Raw genomic sequence first — 22090 nt, 5'->3', positions numbered from 1 at the left:
ATATGCGCAAGTTTGTGGATGGTGTGTTTACATTTGCAACCGGGAAAAAAAACTCCCCAAGGATAAATGTCGTGCTACTTTCTATGACATTCAAAAAAGAAGTTTCAGTTGATATCCATTGTTAAAACTAGCTAATAACAATTATTGGAATTTTTCAGTGTACGGGACCATTGCACGAAAAGTGTTCAAATGCAAATAAATTTTGCCCAAGTTTTGGACATTTCCTTCTAATTAGACCCCAGGGGCTTGGGAAAACGCATAAAAGTTAATTAAAAACAATTAATGGAAAAATAGAAATTTCCAGTATATAGGCGATCACTTCACGAAAAAAAGAGAAGCAATGTAGAGAAAGTAATAATGTGCCGTTGGTGATTAAAGTTTTTCTGCCTTTATTCTCTTATTGAAAATGTGACGAAAATGAATTAAATTTGTAAAGATAGCTTGCCAGGCAAGGTAATATACGCCCACTGGCAGCTTTGATTTTGAATAAAAATATTTGGCAGTACAGTAACAATTACCAGTATGAAATATTTAACCTTCAGTCATACACTTCTTTTGAACTCTTTAGGGCGATACTAAATAGTATTGAGTATGAGTTATTGCCCTTGTTCTTGAAAACGTGTTCAATTTTTAGCACGTGAAACTAGAAGGCAAATATCTAACCTTCAGTGCGGTACTGAATACTAAAACCAAGTTTTGTCAAAATCCGGCAGGAATCATGCCTTTTAGTGTTTAAGAGCTAAAATTTGAAAGCGTTTTCAAGAACAAGGGCAATAACTCCTATGAAACATTTTTCGATTTTTATGATTTTCGATAGGGTTTATCCATGGATGATAATAAACAATTTCACCAAGTGTCGTCAAAATCTTCCAGAATGTTTACGAGCTAAAAATTGAACGCGTTCTCAAGAACAGGGGCAGTAACTCCTACTAAATAATTTCGATTCTTCTGCTTTTTATGGGGTTCATCCTTGGGTGATAACGAACACCCACACCAAGTTTCGTCAAAATTCGTCAAGAATTGTGCCTTATAGAGTGTTTACGAGCTAAATATTAAACGCGTTCTCGAGAACAGGAGCAGTAACTCCTACTAAATATTCGATTCTTCTGATTTTCGATAGGGTTCATCCTTAGGCGATAACGAACACTCACACCAAGTTTCGTCAAAATTTGTCAAGAATTGTGCCTGCGAGAGTGTTTATGAGCTTAAAGTTGAACGCGTTTTCAAGAACAAGGGCAATAACTCATACTAAATATATTTTTTTCAATTTTTCTGATTTTCAATAGGGTTTATCCTTGGGTGATTACAAACACTCATGCTAAGTTTCGTCAAAATCCATCAAGAATTGTGCCTTCTAGAGTGTTTACGAGCTAAAAATTGAAAGCGTTTTCAAGAGCAAGGGCAATAACTAAATAATTTTCGATTCTTCTGATTTTCAATATGTTGATTACGAACACTAACACTAAGTTTTGTCAAAATCCGTCAATAATTATGTCTTGTAGAGTGTTTACGAGAAATTGTGGACGGATGGGCGTATAAAAAACAGATGTTATACAGGACCTTTGAAAAACGCCCTTGAGGCCTTCCACATTGCTATTATCACCACAACAGTTGGATTGGATGCTGCTTTTCTATAGTATTATTATTACTGGCCATATAACTGATACTGTGGCTTTTAATAGACGCCTTTGAGCTCTTCCCCACTGATACTCGCACAACATTGTTGCTTTTCTATACTACATGTATTTTTATTACTGGCCCTTCTACTGCTACTAGCTGTTTTACATGGCCTTTGAAAAACGTCCCTAATTAGCTGTTTTCGCAAGCGTACAATCTAACCAAATTGCTGCAATCCGTGATGCACGAATAGTGGCTATTGTAGTCAAGGTATTAGTGCGAAGTTCGTAATAGCTTGACATGGAATTATATAATTATGCCATAGATATTTTCCACAGTGATTCAACTAATAATGATTGTGAAGCCACACATAATCAAAGCAAGATTCACCCTTAATGCTCATAAGTACAGTTAGCAACCTTTTTCTACAATTCATATTCTGGGACATAAATGATTTTAATTGTTAATTGAACTATTTCTCGACCTATATCTAGCCAACCTGAACAATGAATACGTGACCTTTGTATACTACTGTACTACAACAAGCAACGCCATAAAAAAATGTGTGTTTGTGAATCACATCAGATCCGGTAGGTGTAGTTTTGCAAAAGAAAGAAACATCCTATTGATATTTTTCACATTGTTTCAAACCGAAAGATTGCTGAAAGTGACAAGATGGATTTTCGGATTATTGTAGCAATTTTACTCGTTTCAAACGCTGGTGGTAAGGTTCATGATTATTTTTATGGCTTTGTTTATTTAATATATCAACAGATTTTTAACATTCTTGTGTACCATTGAGGAGAGTTAGAAGTTTCTTTTATTTATACCTTTTGTCAGCTTCCTTTATCAACTTCAACATGTTTAAAAGACACGTCGGTCGATTTCCTAGCATAAAATTAATTCGATCAATCATAGCAATTATTGATTTTGTTTTTCTATTTTAAACAAATTTATGAAATTAAAGTAGAACTATTTGTAATATATTATTTTGGATGTAAAATTCCAACATCTTCATACAATGCTTCGTGAATATTAAATTTGAATTCATACATATTCGTAATGAGAATTAACTTTCCACGGAAAACGGAAATGGATGGACAGGAACATTTCATCAAAAATCAGCTTGGTACTTGGTCAAATGGTGCTGAGTGATTATGATTATCCGAGATACACCAGCAGAACCTTTTCCATTTGATCCCTTGTCAGATTCATGTTTCTTCGAATAAAGTATTCTGTTCATTAATATCTTTGTTTTATTTAATTTCAGCCTTTCAGAGAGAAACAAATACAGGTATGTATATCTCAGATGAGAATTTCAATCTACCCTTTTATCATATAAAAAATGAAGGTTTATTACGTTTGGCCTCCCACTTACAAAATCTTCCAAAATATCATCTTCCACTAAAATGAATAAATTTAGAAGCAGTTTTATAAGTAGCTTATACAATGCAATGTCCAATCGATGTTATCATAATTTTTTGTTTACTTTAAGCAAATTTTGATGAACGTCTTTTGACCTAAACAACACAATTTGAATTAAATGTAGTAGACAACAATGATTCAAGTATCGTTTACTCCGATAACATTGACATTTCTTAGATTCTGTGTAGGCCTACATGATTCAGATTTGTACAATATGCTTAATTTTTGTATGCATTTGGATTGGTCCACCAAGAAATTATCAAGTGACTGTTCAAAGTTGTATAAAATAGAGTGTTCAAAACTATTATGTTTGAATTTAGTCAATGTTTACTTTAACGCATGTATTTTTATATGGTTTATCATTTTCTTAAATTAAACTTGTGAACCTCTGTTGCTCAAGCGTGTTGATAAAATATTGGTTAAAGTTTACATGGTAAAATCACCTGTAGGTACAGGCCACTTACTAATACTTTTTTGAGAGTTATTTGATTTATAATTAAAACAATAAGAGTAATCTGCTTGTGCATAATTCTAAGATAAATATGTTGTTATGGCCTTGTGGAAAATATAGTTACAACCCGGTCGCAAAATAAAAAAATGTTTTTGTGACCTTAATTCTTAATTGTTGACCACATCAGTGATAAATATATGTCATCTTCAAAACAATATCATCACGGCTTGAATGAGTTAAATTAAACACTCGGGCGGAAACGTGTATATATGCATAAAAATAAGTTTAAATTTACAAAGTTTTCTGCTTCATATACATTATTTCGTCATCTGAAGTTTGAACACCAAAGAAGGACTTTCTGCACAGAACAGCGAACAGATGAAGATTAAAACCTTGTTATAATAATATGCTATGAGTGGTTTGTTTGTTTGTTTGTTTGTTGAGTCGATCGATACGTCGTATTATATTTGTGAATATTAAACTAGAATAAATTCAATATCCAAATTATAATATTTACTTAAGTACACTCTGAACAAAGGGAACCGATCGATTTAAATTTTAAAATCTAGAATAAGTCCAGTGTAATCTAGAATGAGTAAAACCTGGAAAAATTGCAATGCAATTTAGAATAAGTGCAATGGAATCTAGATTGAGTGAAATATAGAATAATTGCAATGAAACCTAGCAGGATTGAATTTTTTTTATATTAACGTAGAATGGGTTAGACATTGAGTTAGACCCGTAAAGTATTCTCTGAATAATACAACGATCTGCGTTTCTGTTCAATTATGCACTCCAATAGCATTGCATTGCAAAATGGTCTGCCCTTAATTATAACCCTCCAGTGCACAGGCATCTGTTTCTATCAATAGTGGACTATCTCTATAATAGTATATATAGAAGAAGGTGGCTAACGCTTGTCACGACCATCTCCTCTTCAGACGATTTTCTACCCTTTACTGTAATGAAACATAATCCATACCTTATATGAATCGTTTCATTGAATATTTTCCCTTCACACAAGACATATTTTATATCTCTTCATACTAATCTAACTATTGTTCAATAAAAATACTTTATTTTCTGTTAACTATACTATTATCGAGAGAGTCGACAATTGATAGAAAAGATGCCTGTACTCAAGTGACGTTATTCCATTGCTCTAGTGGGATTTTATTTTTCATACAGCACCTTCCAAATGCCAGTGATGTTTCATATAAAATGCCAGTTATAATAAATATTAAATCCTGTGGTAGTTATCTACTTATGACTGCAGAAGACCTTATCAAAAATATTTCTAGCTCTCTGGTCGCCGGCTGAATGGACAACTTCTGTATAATATTCGAGTTGCACCCCTTTACCAATCCAAGGTTAAGTTTCCAACGCAATAGATAGTTCTATACATAAAATCTGATCCTATACCAGCTTAAACTAAATCTGTAATTTGATATTGTAAATATAATTTCAGTGGCATGTGCTTCAGAAATAGTTAAATTCAACGTCACAGATAAAAGGGACTACTCATACGTCTTAGAGCAAAACGAAGCCCCAATATCAGATATGACTAACATTTCATATCATTATGGACAATGGTTTGGAGAACCGAGTATCATTCTATATACGGGATCAGCACCAGGTCTAAGGCATTGTGGAACTTTGAACCCAATTTATCTACAAGGTATGACACAGTGATACTATAAGTAAGACAATCTAACTCCAAGGTAAGACGCTATGATACTATAAATCCAATCTAAATACAAAGTAAGACACAGTGATACCATAAATTAAACTTAAAGATAAGACTGTGGCACTATAAACCCAATTTATCTACAAGTTAAGACATTGTTGTAGTACTATAAACCCGATTTGACTACAAACTATAAGGTAAGACACTGTGATACTATATAAATCCAATCTAACTACAAAGTAAGACACTGTGAAACTATAAATCCAATCTAACTCCAAGGTAAGACACATTGATACTATAAACCCAATTTAAGTAACAGGTAAGACACTGTGATACTATAAACCCAATTTAACTACAAGGTAAGACACATTGATACTATAAACCCAATTTAACTAACAGGTAAGACACTGTGATATTATAAACCCAATTTAACTACAAGGTAAGACACTGTGATACTATAAACCCAATTTAACTAACAGGTAAGACACTGTGATACTATAAACCAAATTTAACTACAAGGTAAGACACTGTGATACTATAAACCCAATTTAACTACAAGGTAAGACACTGTGATACTATAAACACAATTTAACTACAAGGTAAGACACTGTGATACTATAAACCCAATTTAACTAACAGGTAAGACACTGTGATACTATAAACCCAATTTAACTACAAGGTAAGACACTGTGATAATATAAACCCAATTTAACTACAAGGTAAGACACTGTGATACTATAAACCTAATTTAACTACAAGGTAAGACACTATGATACTATAAACCCAATTTAACTACAAGGTAAGACACTGTGATACTATAAACCCAATTTAACTACAAGGTAAGACACTGTGATATTATAAACCTAATTTAACTAACAGGTAAGACACTGTGATACTATAAACCAAATTTAACTACAAGGTAAGACACTGTGATACTATAAACCCAATTTAACTACAAGGTAAGACACATTGATACTATAAACCCAATTTAACTACAAGGTAAGACACTGTGATACTATAAACACAATTTAACTACAAGGTAAGACACTGTGATATTATAAACCTAATTTAACTAACAGGTAAGACACTGTGATACTATAAACCCAATTTTACTACAAGGTAAGACACTGTGATACTATAAACCCAATTTTACTACAAGGTAAGGCACTGTGATACTATAAACCCAATTTTACTAACAGGTAAGGCACTGTGATACTATAAACACAATTTAACTAACAGGTAAGACACTGTGATACTATAAACCCAATTTAACTACAAGGTAAGACACTGTGATACTATAAACCCAATTTTACTACAAGGTAAGGCACTGTGATACTAACTACAAGGTAAGACACCGTGAAACAAATAAACCGAATTTGATTAAATTATTATAGGTTTTTATTTTGCATTGAATGTCAATATGATTCCTATGAAATATATTGTAGATGAAAGTCCAATGTCTACCAATATAACTACATTGAGAGGTTGTATACAAGAAGAAAAAAATGACTGCGTGTTTGCACAGTTGCAGGTTACATATTGTGAAAATCTGAATTATCATATTTATAAGCTCTATAATGATTTTGGTGACAATACTGCCTACTGTACTGGTATGTATATCTATTCGCTTTAATATTGTTCACATATCATTTATAGAACCGAACATGAATTTACGGGCAACATTGTGTTGGGCCAAAACAAAAATACCAGCAATGCTTGAGTATGAGTGAAATATCATTTACTACATTAAGGGTCTCAAAGCATATATTCAAAAAAAAATCCAGGAGAGGGGCCCCAAGCCACTAAAGTACCCAGGGTTGTCGTTACCAAAATTATTAGTTAACAAATCATTGTGTTGAAAGTAATTACATAATCAGATATAAATAACAATATAATTTTTATATACATTTTTATTTTATTTTGATGATAGCTCAATTCAATTCTGAGTTGAATTATCGGACCAAGGTAAATGTTGATGTTCCCGTACCAAGCGAAGAAAATGGTATGATGAAGTATAAATTTCTCTGTAAATTTGACTTGGACAGAAATACAACATATTTCTACACTGTAAGATGGTACAAGAATAATAAACTCATTAAAACGTTTGATTCTATGACCCACAGTGGAAACCTGCAGGATTTGACTTCATTACAAGAAGATATGGTCGATGAGATCACTTTAGGATATAAGGTATGATATGTATCTAACAGGTTTAATTGAAATTGTTTTCTTCAACTTGTAATAAACAACAACTAATGACAATTAAAATGTATGTAATGTTTAGTATTGTTCAACAGTATCCTCTCCAACAGCTTGTACTCGAAAGATTTTATTATTCCATAAACTCGCCTAAATGAATAAGGAATTATTTTCAATCTAACGTATACCGCTCTATAAGTAGATATGCTGTAATTATATTTTTTTTTCTCAAATTTCAATTCCTCTGTTTTGATGTTTTCTTTCAGTTACAATGTAGCTATGCAGTAAGTTTACAGGCTGACTCTGAAAAGAGTTATGATGTGAAAAGTAGCCAACGGTTGATAGGAATTGAGGTTCTTTTATTACATTTTTTTTTAAAACTTTAAAAATGTTTTACCTTATTTTAGAGTGGTGTCAAATTAAGCAAACTATTTGATTAGTTGGTGTTTCTAATGAATTATCATGTTTTCTTAATCATATCAGTATGTTCTTATTGCATATAACTGAGGGTTTTAACTAATCATAAATGTCCATGTATGTACAGTCTGGATAAACAAAAAAGACTTTTTGACCTTCCTTGGTCGGTCACTTATCGGAATTTTGCTGGTAAATCTCTTCTAATTTAACTAATTATGAATTAATTATGGACATGTGAGACAAACTGGTATTTATCCAAGTCATTAAGAACACCTTTACTTTCTATTCATATAAATATTAACATATTAACCCATCTTTAAAACAAAATGTTATTGATATTAGTTCCAATCAAACAAGAAATTATTATATAGGGAGTTTTCACTTTATAAGAATGATAGTACAGGAAATGACACCAGAAAATGGCACTTTTTGATTGTTCTAGCAGTTCTAATTGATGGCCTACGAGTTGATTAATATTCTGAAATGGTGCAGTAATCATTTTCTACACATCAAATAAACATACTAGAAAACTACGGTGGTTTGTTTACATGTTTAATTATACTTATCGTTAATTTTTTTGACTGAATATAAAAAATAGTAACAAAAGTGATAGTTCGGCAAACAAAAATAAAAAATAAGTAGAATCAAATCATAATTCAGTAAACAAAAATAAATAAATATAATTAAATCATAATTCAACAAACAAAAATAGTAAACAAAAATGAAAAGTAAGTAGAATTAAAATTTGCCCTAGACAAACCACTGTAAAAAACCTCTTTACGATATATTTACAAAATTAACAAAAGTGACACCGAGTTGACAGATTAGAATTTGTAGTACAAGAAGAGAGAGCATACCATGACCTGTTAGCAATACCTATCACCTTGCTTATTAATATAAGTTCAATAACATTTTCGGTCGAGAATGTATTTAAGAGTCGTATTATTGTCAGTAATTAAAGTATTGTGTATCATGAGGGTTTGTTAACGTATGTTTCAGATCCTAACTCCAAACGTTAATATCAAAGATGGTGGTAGCAAGGCTGCAATCAGAGTGAGACCAAGAGTCCCATTCGCCTGTTTGTCCACGGTTTCGAATTGTTTCATCAACGTAAACATCATAGATCCAAAGGCGTCGGAATCAAACACTGCTTGTAACCCCAGCTCTAGTTTTTCTGGATGTGGTATCAAGATTTTGAGTTCGGACTGGGACCGAGAATATAATGTGACAGTATCAGCTGATCCTGCAACTCAATATGGCAGCAAGTCTGCTGTTAATATTGTGAATCTCAGGACTTCTGTTAGTTTCCCGTCACAACCGGCATGGCAGAATTACGACGTTGGTAATGTTTCTGTAAGTAGCTACTATTACTGGCGTGACTCTTAACTATAAAGACTAGCCCAGGGGCACTGGGCAATATCTAAACATTTCTGTCAAAAAAACTGCAACTGCGAATCACTAAATGGGCGTGGATTTCGATTTCTCTTGTCGATGGCAAGATCAATATTTTCTGGAAAGTAGAGCATCCTGTTTTATTTACGTTGTCTATTTAATTGCTAGATTCAAACAAGTTACAATACAGCCAATATCAAAGGAGCACAGTGTTATGCTGTTTGTGATCCTCATATGAGGACATTCGGCGGCAAGTAAGTACAATTAGAATTAAATTGAAATTGACACACGTTGAATGGTTAAATCATATAACTATATACTCTTTAGTGTTCTATACCACCTTTGGGACACGCCTTTGGCAATGACAAAGATACGAAATTGTAATCTTATTTTAATTAGATAAACTTAATGAAATATATTCATTGAATAATTCATTAATTATTAGTCCAAATTCTCGTCGGTAAATATTCTGGTCATCTGATACCTTTATGTTCATTCTAAGACGTAGTATCATTTTAATACAGTTCGTGCCAAAAATATTCTCAAATACAAATCTACAAATACAAATCTAGATCAACATATCTTCAAATGCAAAACTTCAAACACAAAACAAATGTTCAAATACAAATGTTCAATAATATATCTCGCTCAACAAATCTTGCGAAGAATTTCTCCAAATACATGTCGAATATATTTGAATGTCGTGATTATGACGACAGATGTCGCTGTAGAACCAACATAAAATAAGATATAGACTATAGATAGCTTCTATCATCCAGTCCAATTTTCAACGCTCCTTCCATGGCATTAACAAGGCAAGTAACATTTATAGCCACCAAATAATCATAGGCCTAGTCTTTTTAAAATATTCATGCAAATATCTTGCAATGAATTTGTCATGAATTGTAGGCCACTATAGCATACTGTCTTTGCAAATAGATTGGTATATCGCATTTTACCGATTTCACCCCAAAATGTATATCTACTGTAGTCGCTAGTGATTAGGGTGATTGAAGAGTAACCAGTTACTATTCAATATAAGGCACTGGCACAGAGTTAAAGTTATGTTTACAATAATTGTGATGCTAATATGCAATGAACTAAAACAAAGAAGATCATAACGGTTATCCTATAAATCTTCTTGGACCTAATAAAGAAATTCGTAATACTTATAATCTAAATTTACGGAAATAACATTATTGGGACAATCGTCTGTGGAAAATACAGAATCATAAAAACTCTGACTGCTTCAAATTTTCTGGAATAATGAAGAAAAGCGATGTCGCTAGTGTTGCAGTCGTAGCAAGGGATCGGCGTCTTCAAGGGAATTGCAAACTGTCGTAGAAGCTATCTATAGTCTATATCTTATTTTATGTTGGTTCTGCAGCGACATCTGTCGTCATAATCATGACCTTCAAATATATTCGATAAGTGGGAAATGTTTCGCAAGATTTGTTGAGCGAGATTTATTATTGAACATTGGTATTTGAACATTTGTTGGTAGAGTGTTGTGTTTGACGTTTTGCATTTGAATATTATGTTGAGCTAGATGTGTATTTATAGATTTGTATTTAAGGATATTTTTGGCAAAGATTTTATTACTTCAATAATTGGAAAACCGAATGTTTATCAAAGAATGTTCATTTTCAGTACAAATTATGATTTTTGTTTACAGATGTCAATTTTCAATAACAAATGTTGAATTAAGCACACAAATTAAAAGATAAGAATTTAAAATTTAATTCTTAAAGGAATTAAGAAATAGCAATGAAGAACATTGAATAAAAAGCCATTCCGCCTTCCATAATCAGTTAGCTTTATGGTTGTATAATATGGGTATTTATAGTGTAATGGAGCTATCAGAACGTAAAGCTGTAGTTATAATTATTTAATAATAATAATAATAATAATAAAGTTTATTCAAGTACTATACGACTTTCGTCATGGTACAAACGTTAACAAAAATAGATTTGAATTTTCTAATAAAGAAAATGCATATAATAAAATAAATTTCAAATATAGAATATACAAAAATAATTTAAATATCAAATATAGTATATTAAACAAATACAGATAATAATTTTAATTTCAAATATATTATATACAAAATAATAATCTAGATTTCACATATTAATTAATTATACAAAATAATAGTTCAAACTTTTAATTAAGGCAGGTATATACAATAAGTCGATTGGATAAAATTCATGAGAGTATTTCTTGTCTAATACCTAATCCTTTTTTTATGTACAAAGCTAAGTTTTTTGGACATCTATAGATTTGCTTGTAAATAGAGATTTAAGTTTGAAATCGTTTGGGTTTAAGTGACAATATTTTTCATGATATAATTATTATCATGAAATGTAATGGAGTTTTACTTCTGCCTGTTTATATTATAGATCATATGAACACCAGTATGGGGGATTATATACACTTTATGAAAATAAAGATTGGAATCAAGAGGTATGTTATTATTGCTTCGTAATAAATCACCTAAATATTTCTGATGGAATTAAATACAGATCTGACATTGTAAAAATATTAATTATTAGTCCATATTCTCGTCAGTAAATATTCTGGTCGAATAAAACCAGCAACGTTGTGCTCGACACTCATCATCTTCACAATGTAAAGTTATTACGACCTTCGTCTGATACCTTATGGCTTATTGTTCACAGAATTCTTGTTAAGGCCCCTGATTGACTGTATACGTCAACGTGTAGCCTACAATCCAACCAATGTTACACACGAAAGGTGGCTATTGGAGTATTAAACCTAGTTTGTATAGCTTGACATTCTGAAGTTTGCTAATATAATAATTGTGTGATTATTCATTCAATGTGATAAGGAGATCGAACACTATGTACAAAATTAGGGGTAAATGATAACAACTTGTTAAATACAAAGGTATAAACAATGCTAATCATGCTTGTGTACTTGTCAAAAAGACTCTAAAAAGAATACAATAAACTAGTGTATATAAGTTTATCATTTTTGTTTTAGATCCAAATGAAAACAGAACCATGTTCAAGAAATGGTGCTGAACCATATTGTCCATGTGGTGTAGCTATTAGAGTTGGTAAAGAAGTATTTGTTATCGAGAGATGTGGTACGGCTACATTTTGGACAATACAATATAATCAATGTAGCACCACGGGAACAAGGCTTATTGCTATTAGTAAATCTGGCAATATGTACCGAGTAAGTCCTCATTTTGTTGTGATTATCTGCGTTTTAAGGACAAATTGACTGATTCAAAATTGCTTAAAGGTAATTTCTATCGGCTTTAATAAATTGCTGATCGAAGAACAGATTTGACTGTACATGTATTTGGATACCAAGAACTTGTGGTGATGCTCTCTCATTCTATTAAATGAGCTCTGTCGCACGCGAATGGAAGGTTGGGCGCTTGAAAATATTATGAGAATAGTCAAGTTTTTATTGTATTCTTTTAATATAGTTTAAATTACCAAGTGGTTTGATATTAAAAACATCAGTTTATCAACAACAGAAGTTTATAAATCTCTATCTGACTCCGTCAGAAGCTGATAAGACAGCAGCTGGTCTTTGTGGACAAGTTGGCAGTGCTTTGTTTTATACTCGAGAAGGAGGCACAGTGGGTTATGTAGATCGTCCTGGGATGCCAGTCTTCTCAAACTCTTGGAAGTAAGCTTAGCTTTTGATATACAGTTTTCACCAAGTGTAGTATTTCCCTCCAGTATAATTATATTATGGCCTATGCTAAATTCGTCTGTGGGAAATAGGTGGTCCTGTGGTCATTACTCTTTTCTTGTGGTTATAGCGACTAACTGGATGGAACAAGATCAACTAAATTGTTGATCGTATCATGGCCAATGTAAGTTCCAACAGCGGTCTCTCTTTCAATCTGGTGGTAATATTTATTAGGAAGTTTGTGCCTCGTCTCCATTTTAACTCTTACTTCCCAACGGCGAAGTCACGGATCTAGGCGTATATTTTTTTTTATGAGGTGCGAATTATGATTATTTTCCTTATTACAGAGTTACAACAGGAATGATTGATTTATTTTCCAACCAGATTACAACCTTGACTCCGATACAAACTGGCGGCTTCTTCTGTAAGTGCAGTATTCCTGAAAGTGCCACGGAACCTGTCTTCTCGTGTGAGAAAAGCGCCGACGAGTGTGTTACTATTACCTCCACAAAACCAGTTGATAGCTGCAAAGTTGGAGAAATTGATATCGAGTCTCTACCTGATGCTAATTTAGAGTCACCCAATGATGGACAACGCTTTGAGCAAATGCTTGCTCGTCGTAAACGAGATTCTCATAGTATAGCTAAAAGGGTTAGTTCTTGTACTAAATATTCATAATATGTTTATTCAAAAAATCTCAAAAATCAAAGTTATTTGATTATATGGTGAATGTGATGTTGATTATACGTCCGTCCGTCCACAATTGCTCGTAAACACTCTACAAGGCACAATTCTTGACTGATTTCGACGAAACTTGGTATGGTTGTTTGTAATCACCCAAGGATGAACCCTATTGAAAATCAGACGCATCGAAAAATATTTACAATGAGTTATTGCCCTTGTTCTTGAAACGCTCGTAAACACTCTAGAAGGTGCAATTCATGACGGATTTTGATGAAACTTGGTATGAGTGTTCGTAATCGCCCAAGGATAAACCCTATCGAAAATCAGAAAAATTGAAAAATATTTAGTATGAGTTATTTCCCTTGTTCTTGAAAACGCTTTCAATTTTTAGCCTGTAAACACTCTAGAAGGACCAATACTTGACAGATTTTGATAATATTATTCAGTATCACCTCAAAAGTTCAAAAGAAGTGTATGTCTGAAGGTTGAATATTTCATTACTGCCAGTAATTTTCTGGTAATTGTTACTGTACTGCCAAATATTTTTTTTTAAATCAAAGCTGCCAGTGGGCGTATTTTACCTTGCCTGGCAAGCTATCTTATGACTTATATGCCTATTTTGCTGAATATGATTTTCAACTTTAATTTCTGGTGACACTACAACAGTCATATACCTTAACTGTAAAAATAATCAAGTTTATCTATCAGGTGTCCTATCCTTTGCCTCGTGCTTTGTAATTCGAGATGGTATTTCGCCTGTGGTTTGGTTTGGATCATTCATCTGTAGCAAATCATGAGACAACTTTGAGAATGAATCATGGAATGTTTGTATTACAGGGTACTTCAGCAACGTCATGGAGGAACGGTTGGACTCAAGATACTGCCACTGACTACTGTAATAATTTATTCAGCAACTCTACGTTTGTTTATAAATGTAAAACAAGTGCAGGTGTAGATTTAACACCCGCAAGAAAAAATTGTGTTCTTGACATTGAGGTGGGTATTGTATATATCAATACATTAACAAAATGAGATGAAACAATTTTATGTCATGACAAGATGAAAAGATGAGCAATATTATATGCCATATGAATCCGCTTTTAGATACTCTAAATTATATCTCCCCTCCCCCGTCCAACCCATACTACCATTGTGATAAATCTTATGTCAGATCCTGTGGGATCTTTTTTAGCTTAAAGGGTTTCGTACCACTGGCAAGGTGACGCTCAGGTTTAGGATATATCTTGAACCCCTCAATCTCAATCTCTGCAAACAAACTCACTGACTGGACCACGGCTTCCGATACCAGTCGAAGACTGAAATGAAAATCTTTGTATGGGAACATATTGTGTGCTTACGGTATCGGGTTTAATAATTCACTTGATAATGCATGTGTCGTTTTAGTATATGGGAGATATAAGTTATGCTTTGGTAGCTATTGACACCATAACCAGTCAATGTGTACAGGAGGTAGCTTTCAATCCAGAATTACATAAACCTAATGGTGGTAAGCCCTCCGTCTTGGAACAAATCAAAGAAGTAGCTTGTCCATTACAGTGTTCCTTGCAAGGAACATGTGAGAATGGTAGGTGTCTTTGATAGGTAACGACGGTAACGTTTAATTTACTCTTTGAAAATAAGAATTGAATCATGATATTGATAAGAAAATGAATTTAAGACATCGACTTGTGTGCCAACTGGCCAAGACAAAAGTATTTGCAATTAAGAGGTGAAATTGTTTTTGGGAACTTTAGCCCGCCTTTGACTGAAGATTAGCCTCCTTGAATAGTATGACCCTTTTGTGGCCGTAGAATCAAAAATCGATAATAAGAACTGACAAGACAACATTGATTACGATATGATTGTTCATTTCAGGAGTATGTAATTGTGATGAAGGGTTTGCTGGTGTTGATTGTGCTACAGATCTGAACGTAGTACCACAAATAGCCACATTAGAAAAGGGCGGTAAATGCAATGTTATGAATGGTACATGTACACAAGTATCAGTTTTCGGGGGTGACTTTGTCGATCACGACACCCTCAGATGTAAAGTTATAAAGCGTGAGGTAAGTTTAATGTTCTTCATCTAAATCAATCCAGTGATCTCCTAGATGACCATATAAAGAAGCTGAAGCCTACATTTTGTAACTGTTGTCTCCTCTTTTTGACTTACAAACCTTTTAGCTAGTTTGAATTGAAAATGCTACGGATGAATATTGTCAAACGTCAGATTCTGAGCAGTAGCCTATGTGAATTCAGTGTATGTTTATGATCAGATGTTCTGTAACATGTAGTTACAACAGAGTCATTAATCATTCTTTACACAACTCTATAGCAAATAAAGTTAATTTTAAACTGTTTTATTATTAGAAGCTGTTTGTCGCAACATCCATTATTATTATAACTCTTCTAGTTGGACGTAGATGGATTCTTTAAAAAGATATCAGAAAATGAACACAAACCAATGGTCAAGAGTATTGGTGAGGTTGTCTGTTACTTGAGTAAAAATAGAAAGGAAAGAAACACAGTTGAAAGGCCTGAAGTGGAATTTGTGACTGTATATGATATATATGTCAGTAATAACGGTGCCAACTACAGTCAGTATAGAAGTATGGCTCTGTTCAACTCTGATTGTCAGACCTGTTCTATAAACGGTGATGTAGTATCTTGTAATTATACTGGCGATGTAAGTAGCCCTTATTTGAACCCATTTTCACAATGTCAAGGTATTGCGAACTGTGTCTTATACCTTGGCTGTATGTTTCTAATGGACACGCACTATATCTGTATCATAATGGAAGTGAGACCAGGGGCCCAATCCTTACCTGCTTTTTAAACTGAATAACGCTATTTTATCATGTTTAAGGGTAAATATTGTATGTCCGGTGGTCAATGTTATGCTCATGGTGACATGCATAAAGAACACAAGTGTTACAAGTGCATGATTGAAGTGACAGAGAGTGAAATATCAGGCACTTCGAACGAGTACGAAGTTCGAAGTTGGGACAGAATAAGAGGTAACATAATAATTATTTTTTCTATCGTCACCAGCACTTGAGTCAAAATGTATCATTCTGTTCAAACGTCAAAATTAAAATTCCTGTACGATAGCTTTACAATATAATCCCTGTAAGGTAGCTTCATATTACAATTACTGTAAGGTAGCTCTATATTACAATCCCTGTAAGTTAGCTCTGTATTAAATCTTGTAAGGTAACTCCTCCACATTACAATTACTGTAAGGTAGCTCTATATACTGTAAGGAACCTCTACATTACAATCTTGTAAGGTATCTCCACATTACAATTACTGTAAATTAGCCCTGAATTACAATCCCTGTAAGGTAGCTCCACATAACAATTCCTGCAAGGTAGCTCTATATACATTTACTATAAGGTAGCTCAACATTACAATTACTGTAGGGTATCTCCACATTACAAATACTGTAAGGTAGCTCCACATTACAATTCCTGCAAGGTAGCTCCACATTACATTTACTGTAAGGTAGCTCTACATTACATTTACTGTACGGTAGCTCCACATTACATTTACTGTAAGGTAGCTTTATATACAATTACTATAAAGTAGCTCTACATTACAATTACTGTAAGGTAGCTCTACATTACAATTACTGTAAGGTAGCTCTACATTACAATTAATGTAAGGTAGCTCAACATTACAATTACTGTAAGGTAGCTCTACATTACAATTACTGTAAGGTAGCTCAACATTACAATTACTGTAGGGTAGCTCTACATTACAATTACTGTAAGGTAGCTCAACATTACATTTACTGTAAGGTAGCTTTATATACAATTACTATAAAGTAGCTCTACATTACAATTACTGTAAGGTAGCTCCACAACACAGTTACCGTAAGTTAGCTCCACATAACAATTGCTGTAAGATAGTTTTATATACTACTACTATAAGGTAGCTCCATATTACAAATAGTGTAAGGTAGCTCCACATTGCAATTACTGTAAGGCTGCTCCACATTACAAATACTGTAAGGTAGCTCCACATTACAATTATTGTAAGGTAGCTCCACAACACAGTTACCGTAAGTTAGCTCCACATAACAATTGCTGTAAGGTAGCTTTATATACTACTACTATAAGGTAGCTCCATATTACAAATATTGTAAGGTAGCTCCACATTGCAATTACTGTAAGGCAGCTCCACATTACAAATACTGTAAGGTAACTCCACATTACAGTTATTGTAAGGTAGCTCCACATTACAATTACTGTAAGGTAGCTTTATATACTACTACTATAAGGTAGCTCCATATTACAATTACTGTAAGGTAGCTCCACATTGCAATTACTGTAAGGCAGCTCCACATTACAATTACTGTAAGGTAGCTTTATATACTACTACTATAAGGTAGCTCCACATTACAATTACTGTAAGGTAGCTTTATATACTACTACTATAAGGTAGCTCCATATTACAATTACTGTAAGGTAGCTCCACATTGCAATTACTGTAAGGCAGCTCCACATTACAATTACTGTAAGGTAGCTTTATATACTACTACTATAAGGTAGCTCCATATTACAAATACTGTAAGGTAGCTCCACATTGCAATTACTGTATGGCAGCTCTTCATTACAATTACTGTAAGGTAGCTCCACATTACAATTACTGTAAGGTATTTCCACATTACAATTACTGTAAGGTAGCTCCACATTACAATTACTGTGAGGTATATGCATATTACAACCTGTGTAAGGTCGCCCCATATTACATTTTACTGTGAAAAGCTCAACATTACAATTACTGTAAGGTAGCTCAACATTACAATTACTGTAAGGTAGCTCTATATACTACTACTGTAAGGTAGTTTCACATTACTATCCTTGTAAGGTAGCTCTATATGTCTATTCATATAATGTAACTCATGTTGCAATCGTTTAGTGCGTCTCAAAGTCATAGCGTCTGATAACGATCCCGTTAAGTAAGCTTCTTTCCATGGTAGGTTTATAGAATCTCCTGCTTTGATTCGCATTAACATAATTATTTTAATTCACTACTTGTAGAGGGTGACTGCAGTGAGGAAGGAGAAGAGAATATGTTATGGATAATTGGAGTAGTATTTGGTATTTTAGCTGTTTTTATAATTGGTATTTTGATTGTCTATTGTTTCAAGAAAAGGTAAATATTCTGTTTAAAGTGAATTCTAATCTGATTATTGTCAGATGTAGATGCTTCTGAAAAACCTTCCACATCTGAACGGTTTATAACTGTGTCTATCCCAAGAATCTTTCATAATCATTTTTCATAATCATTTCCATAATCTAGATCTTCTACATATCACCTTTGGGTGGAATCTGTATGTACATCTTGACGTTAACCAAATATGACTTAACCATTTATATCTTAAAGAATATCAATTGTGTGCTTTTATATTTTTCAGAAGTAAAGGTTCTGGTGGTGCCTCGTGGTCTAAGAATCCCAGAGCATAATAAAGATGTGTCGAATTCAATGAATCTTTGTCATGTATAACAAAGATGCGAAATTAATTACGACCAAGTATACTTTCAACTTTTAAATCTGTTCATGCCATGTCCTCAAGCCCTAGAGATAGACAGCATAAGAAACCCACAAATATCACACAGAGGAAGTGCTTTTACATAAGACTATGTTTTTATAACCATTTAACATTTTTTTTTTATTTTGTCCAAATGATATTTTGTTGTGATAAATTTTAGATAATGTATATTATTATCAGTATGTGCATTTCTAGAGTTGTTTTATTTTAATCATATCGTAACATTTCACATAGTATATATTATTACGTAATGTTAATTTTGTTCATTACCGTTTTTCTAATTTGAATTTGCTCAAGACGATGTAAATGTTAATTTAATTGATTTGGTTTCAGTTGTAGTAGATTTATTAATTTGCTGTGTTGCTGTAATGAAAAACCTTTACTTTATCTGGCCTTACTGTAGTTTAAAACTTATATATCGGTTACGTAACTTATTCGGTACACGCCTTACCAAGTACATTACTTATAACGTACTAAACATGTTGCTGGTTTTATCAATCCCGCACTGCCCATGTTAAAGGTTGATAGTTCTACTGATTTTCCCATTCAATTAAGATATAGTTCCGAATAATGTTTTCTATCTTTTTTTGTTGTTGATATATATGAATTTTTGAGTGGCCACAAAATACTACAGGTGTTGTATCTCCACCGATATCATCTTCACAATGCCAAGCTATTACGATCTTCGGCTTCTACCATAACTCCGATAGACTCCTATTTTAACGTCTCTAAACACTAAGCAATAATGTCAATAGTCTTTCTGTCTAGGGCTCTGATTGGCTGTATTCGCTGACGTACAATCCAATCATTCCTTGATATTAGAAATGTGGCTGTTGGTGTCAAGGTATAAGCCGAAGATGCACCGATATGAGCAATATGGATATAATCATCAAATATGCCTGGTAAATATCAGGTCTAATGAATGTCTACAGTTCATATGCTAGTATTACATGTACATAGTTTACTAGAATCTCAACAAATTGTATATGAATAGTGCTATATTAAATACATTTAGATTTTTTATCATCTAACTTTTAATTAAAATATCTAATACAAAGTTTATCACATTATTGTTGTTTTTGTGTTGTCATGGGTGCAAGAGTCTGTTAACCATGATCACATCAGGCAGTTAAGCTAATAAAATAATATATGTATTTTGATTCATTAAAATATCAGGGCATTTGGTAGACATCAAAGATCGTCAGCAAAAAGCAAACAGCATAGCTTTGATTGGAAATTCCGATATAAATATGCCTTTGCAACGGTCATTTTCTATGTCGCCAATTAAGTCATTTATGTAGTTAGAGAAAAGCAGTGGGCTAAGCATACAGCCCTGACTGATCACTTTACTAATTACTGGAACCTAAAGTTTCTAAACTAGAAATGGCAAGTCAAACACGAAGCCTCTACACGGCCATTTTTGTCATAGTCCACACTGAGGGGGGTGGGGCAAAGATGACCTGTCTTACTGGCAACTCAAAAAAGAAGCCTCTACAAATGGCCATTTTTTTCACAGTCCAGAATGATGGGTGTGGCGCAGATTTGTTTTTTTTTACGGAATGGACATAATCCCTACTCCAAGGTGCCTTCAGACGTGTGAATAATAAACAAAAGTTCCAATATACTGGTATTTTCTAACTGTGTTACTGACTAGTCAACATGACAATTTTTTTTTACGAAGGGGTCCTATTGTGAATGGAATCTTTGATGCCAGCAAGGAAAAAAATAAAATGTGTCCGAGTAACGAACCACTGACTCAGTCAACAAATTAAGCAAACGTTAATAAGATTCTTTTATAATAATAAGATTGTTTTTATTCATGTTGATGGATGGATTTTGACACGATTGAAAAATGCTTTATTTTATAATTTTTATATAATATAACTTGTGCTCAATAATATCAGAACAAATGAACGTTGGTGTTTTCTTGACCATAAGAATTGTTTCAACGTGTATTTTGAACTCATCGTTTGCATTCCGTAACATCTTTTTCAATCGATGGACAATCCAGTAAGAAGAATTTATCGTTTTGGACATATAGTGACGTCATCTTTGTTTATATTGAATACTTGGTTGTTTTCATCGTATATCACCGTTTTACAACTGAAGTAACATTCCTTATAAACATTGTATCACAAAGTATAGCCCTTTATCGTGCTATATTGCTGTATTAACCCAGGATGTCGTTTTAAACTCCACGCACTGTCAGAGAAGCTAAAATGCTTCGCGGAAACGCCAAGAGAAAAATAACCAATCTCGTTAAAGATGGACTCTCCCTTTTACGAAGGGATTCCCTGTGATGAAAGTAGTGTATGAGCTTATAGATTGGTCGCATGGGGATTTCCCATTCCATTTTATTTCATTTCATGGGGAAAATGCGACCAATCTATAAGCTCCCAAAAAAGACCTAAATTCCCTACATTTCATAAATTCTTACAGCAAAACATTCTACATTTCATAAAACATCCTACATTTCATAAATTCTTACACCAAAAAACACCTTCAATCAATTTCCTACATTCCATCAAAAAAAGCATATTAAAAATACCCTTATATAAAATAACATCCTTGTTTCGCTTAATATCCGGGTTTTGAATAGCCTAGTTTTAAATAATGTTATTTTTAGTCTAGAAACTTCTAGAAAAGGGAGATTACTCTTTTTGGAAACACAATTTCTTGGTTAAATTAACTCATTTAAAAATAGGATGAGTTTAATTCTAAAACACGAACAACACGGATTCGAAGATTATTCGGGCGACGGTATCTTTTCTTCATTATTTTCTCTAGGTACAACAATAATTCCAAAAGTAGCTAGCTTTGTTTCAAACAACAAATCACTCATTTCAACCGGAGCGAAAGCCGTCGGCTCAATCGCGCAAGCGGGAAAGAGTATAAGCGACGCAGTGAAACAATCTGACGAATTGAAAGAATTACAACTAATAAGGGATCTGCGAAACAGGAGATTAGAAGAAAGGAAAGGAAAAGGTTT

The 22090-nt window shown here is 33.2% G+C and overlaps 1 protein-coding gene across 1 annotated transcript; it reads left to right on the top strand.

The window, feature by feature from the left end:
• Positions 1 to 2292: 2292 nt before the first annotated feature.
• LOTGIDRAFT_234808 (hypothetical protein) lies at positions 2293 to 19015 on the top strand (the record flags this gene model as incomplete). The annotated part of the gene is made up of 19 exons (XM_009063105.1): positions 2293 to 2341; positions 2888 to 2911; positions 4962 to 5171; positions 6626 to 6790; positions 7111 to 7370; positions 7646 to 7732; positions 8796 to 9149; positions 9357 to 9442; positions 11588 to 11651; positions 12192 to 12389; positions 12649 to 12854; positions 13208 to 13511; positions 14382 to 14540; positions 14949 to 15129; positions 15420 to 15610; positions 15958 to 16230; positions 16411 to 16561; positions 18590 to 18704; positions 18967 to 19015. The coding sequence occupies 19 exons, from the start codon at positions 2293 to 2295 to the stop codon at positions 19013 to 19015; spliced, it is 3126 nt and encodes a 1041-aa protein (XP_009061353.1).
• Between the last annotated feature and the right edge of the window lie 3075 nt (positions 19016 to 22090).

This window comes from Lottia gigantea (genome assembly GCF_000327385.1).
Source record: "Lottia gigantea unplaced genomic scaffold LOTGIsca_55, whole genome shotgun sequence".
Taxonomy (NCBI): domain Eukaryota; kingdom Metazoa; phylum Mollusca; class Gastropoda; family Lottiidae; genus Lottia; species Lottia gigantea.
Note: the sequence above shows the minus strand (reverse complement) of the source record. Positions and strands in the feature narration are given on the sequence as shown.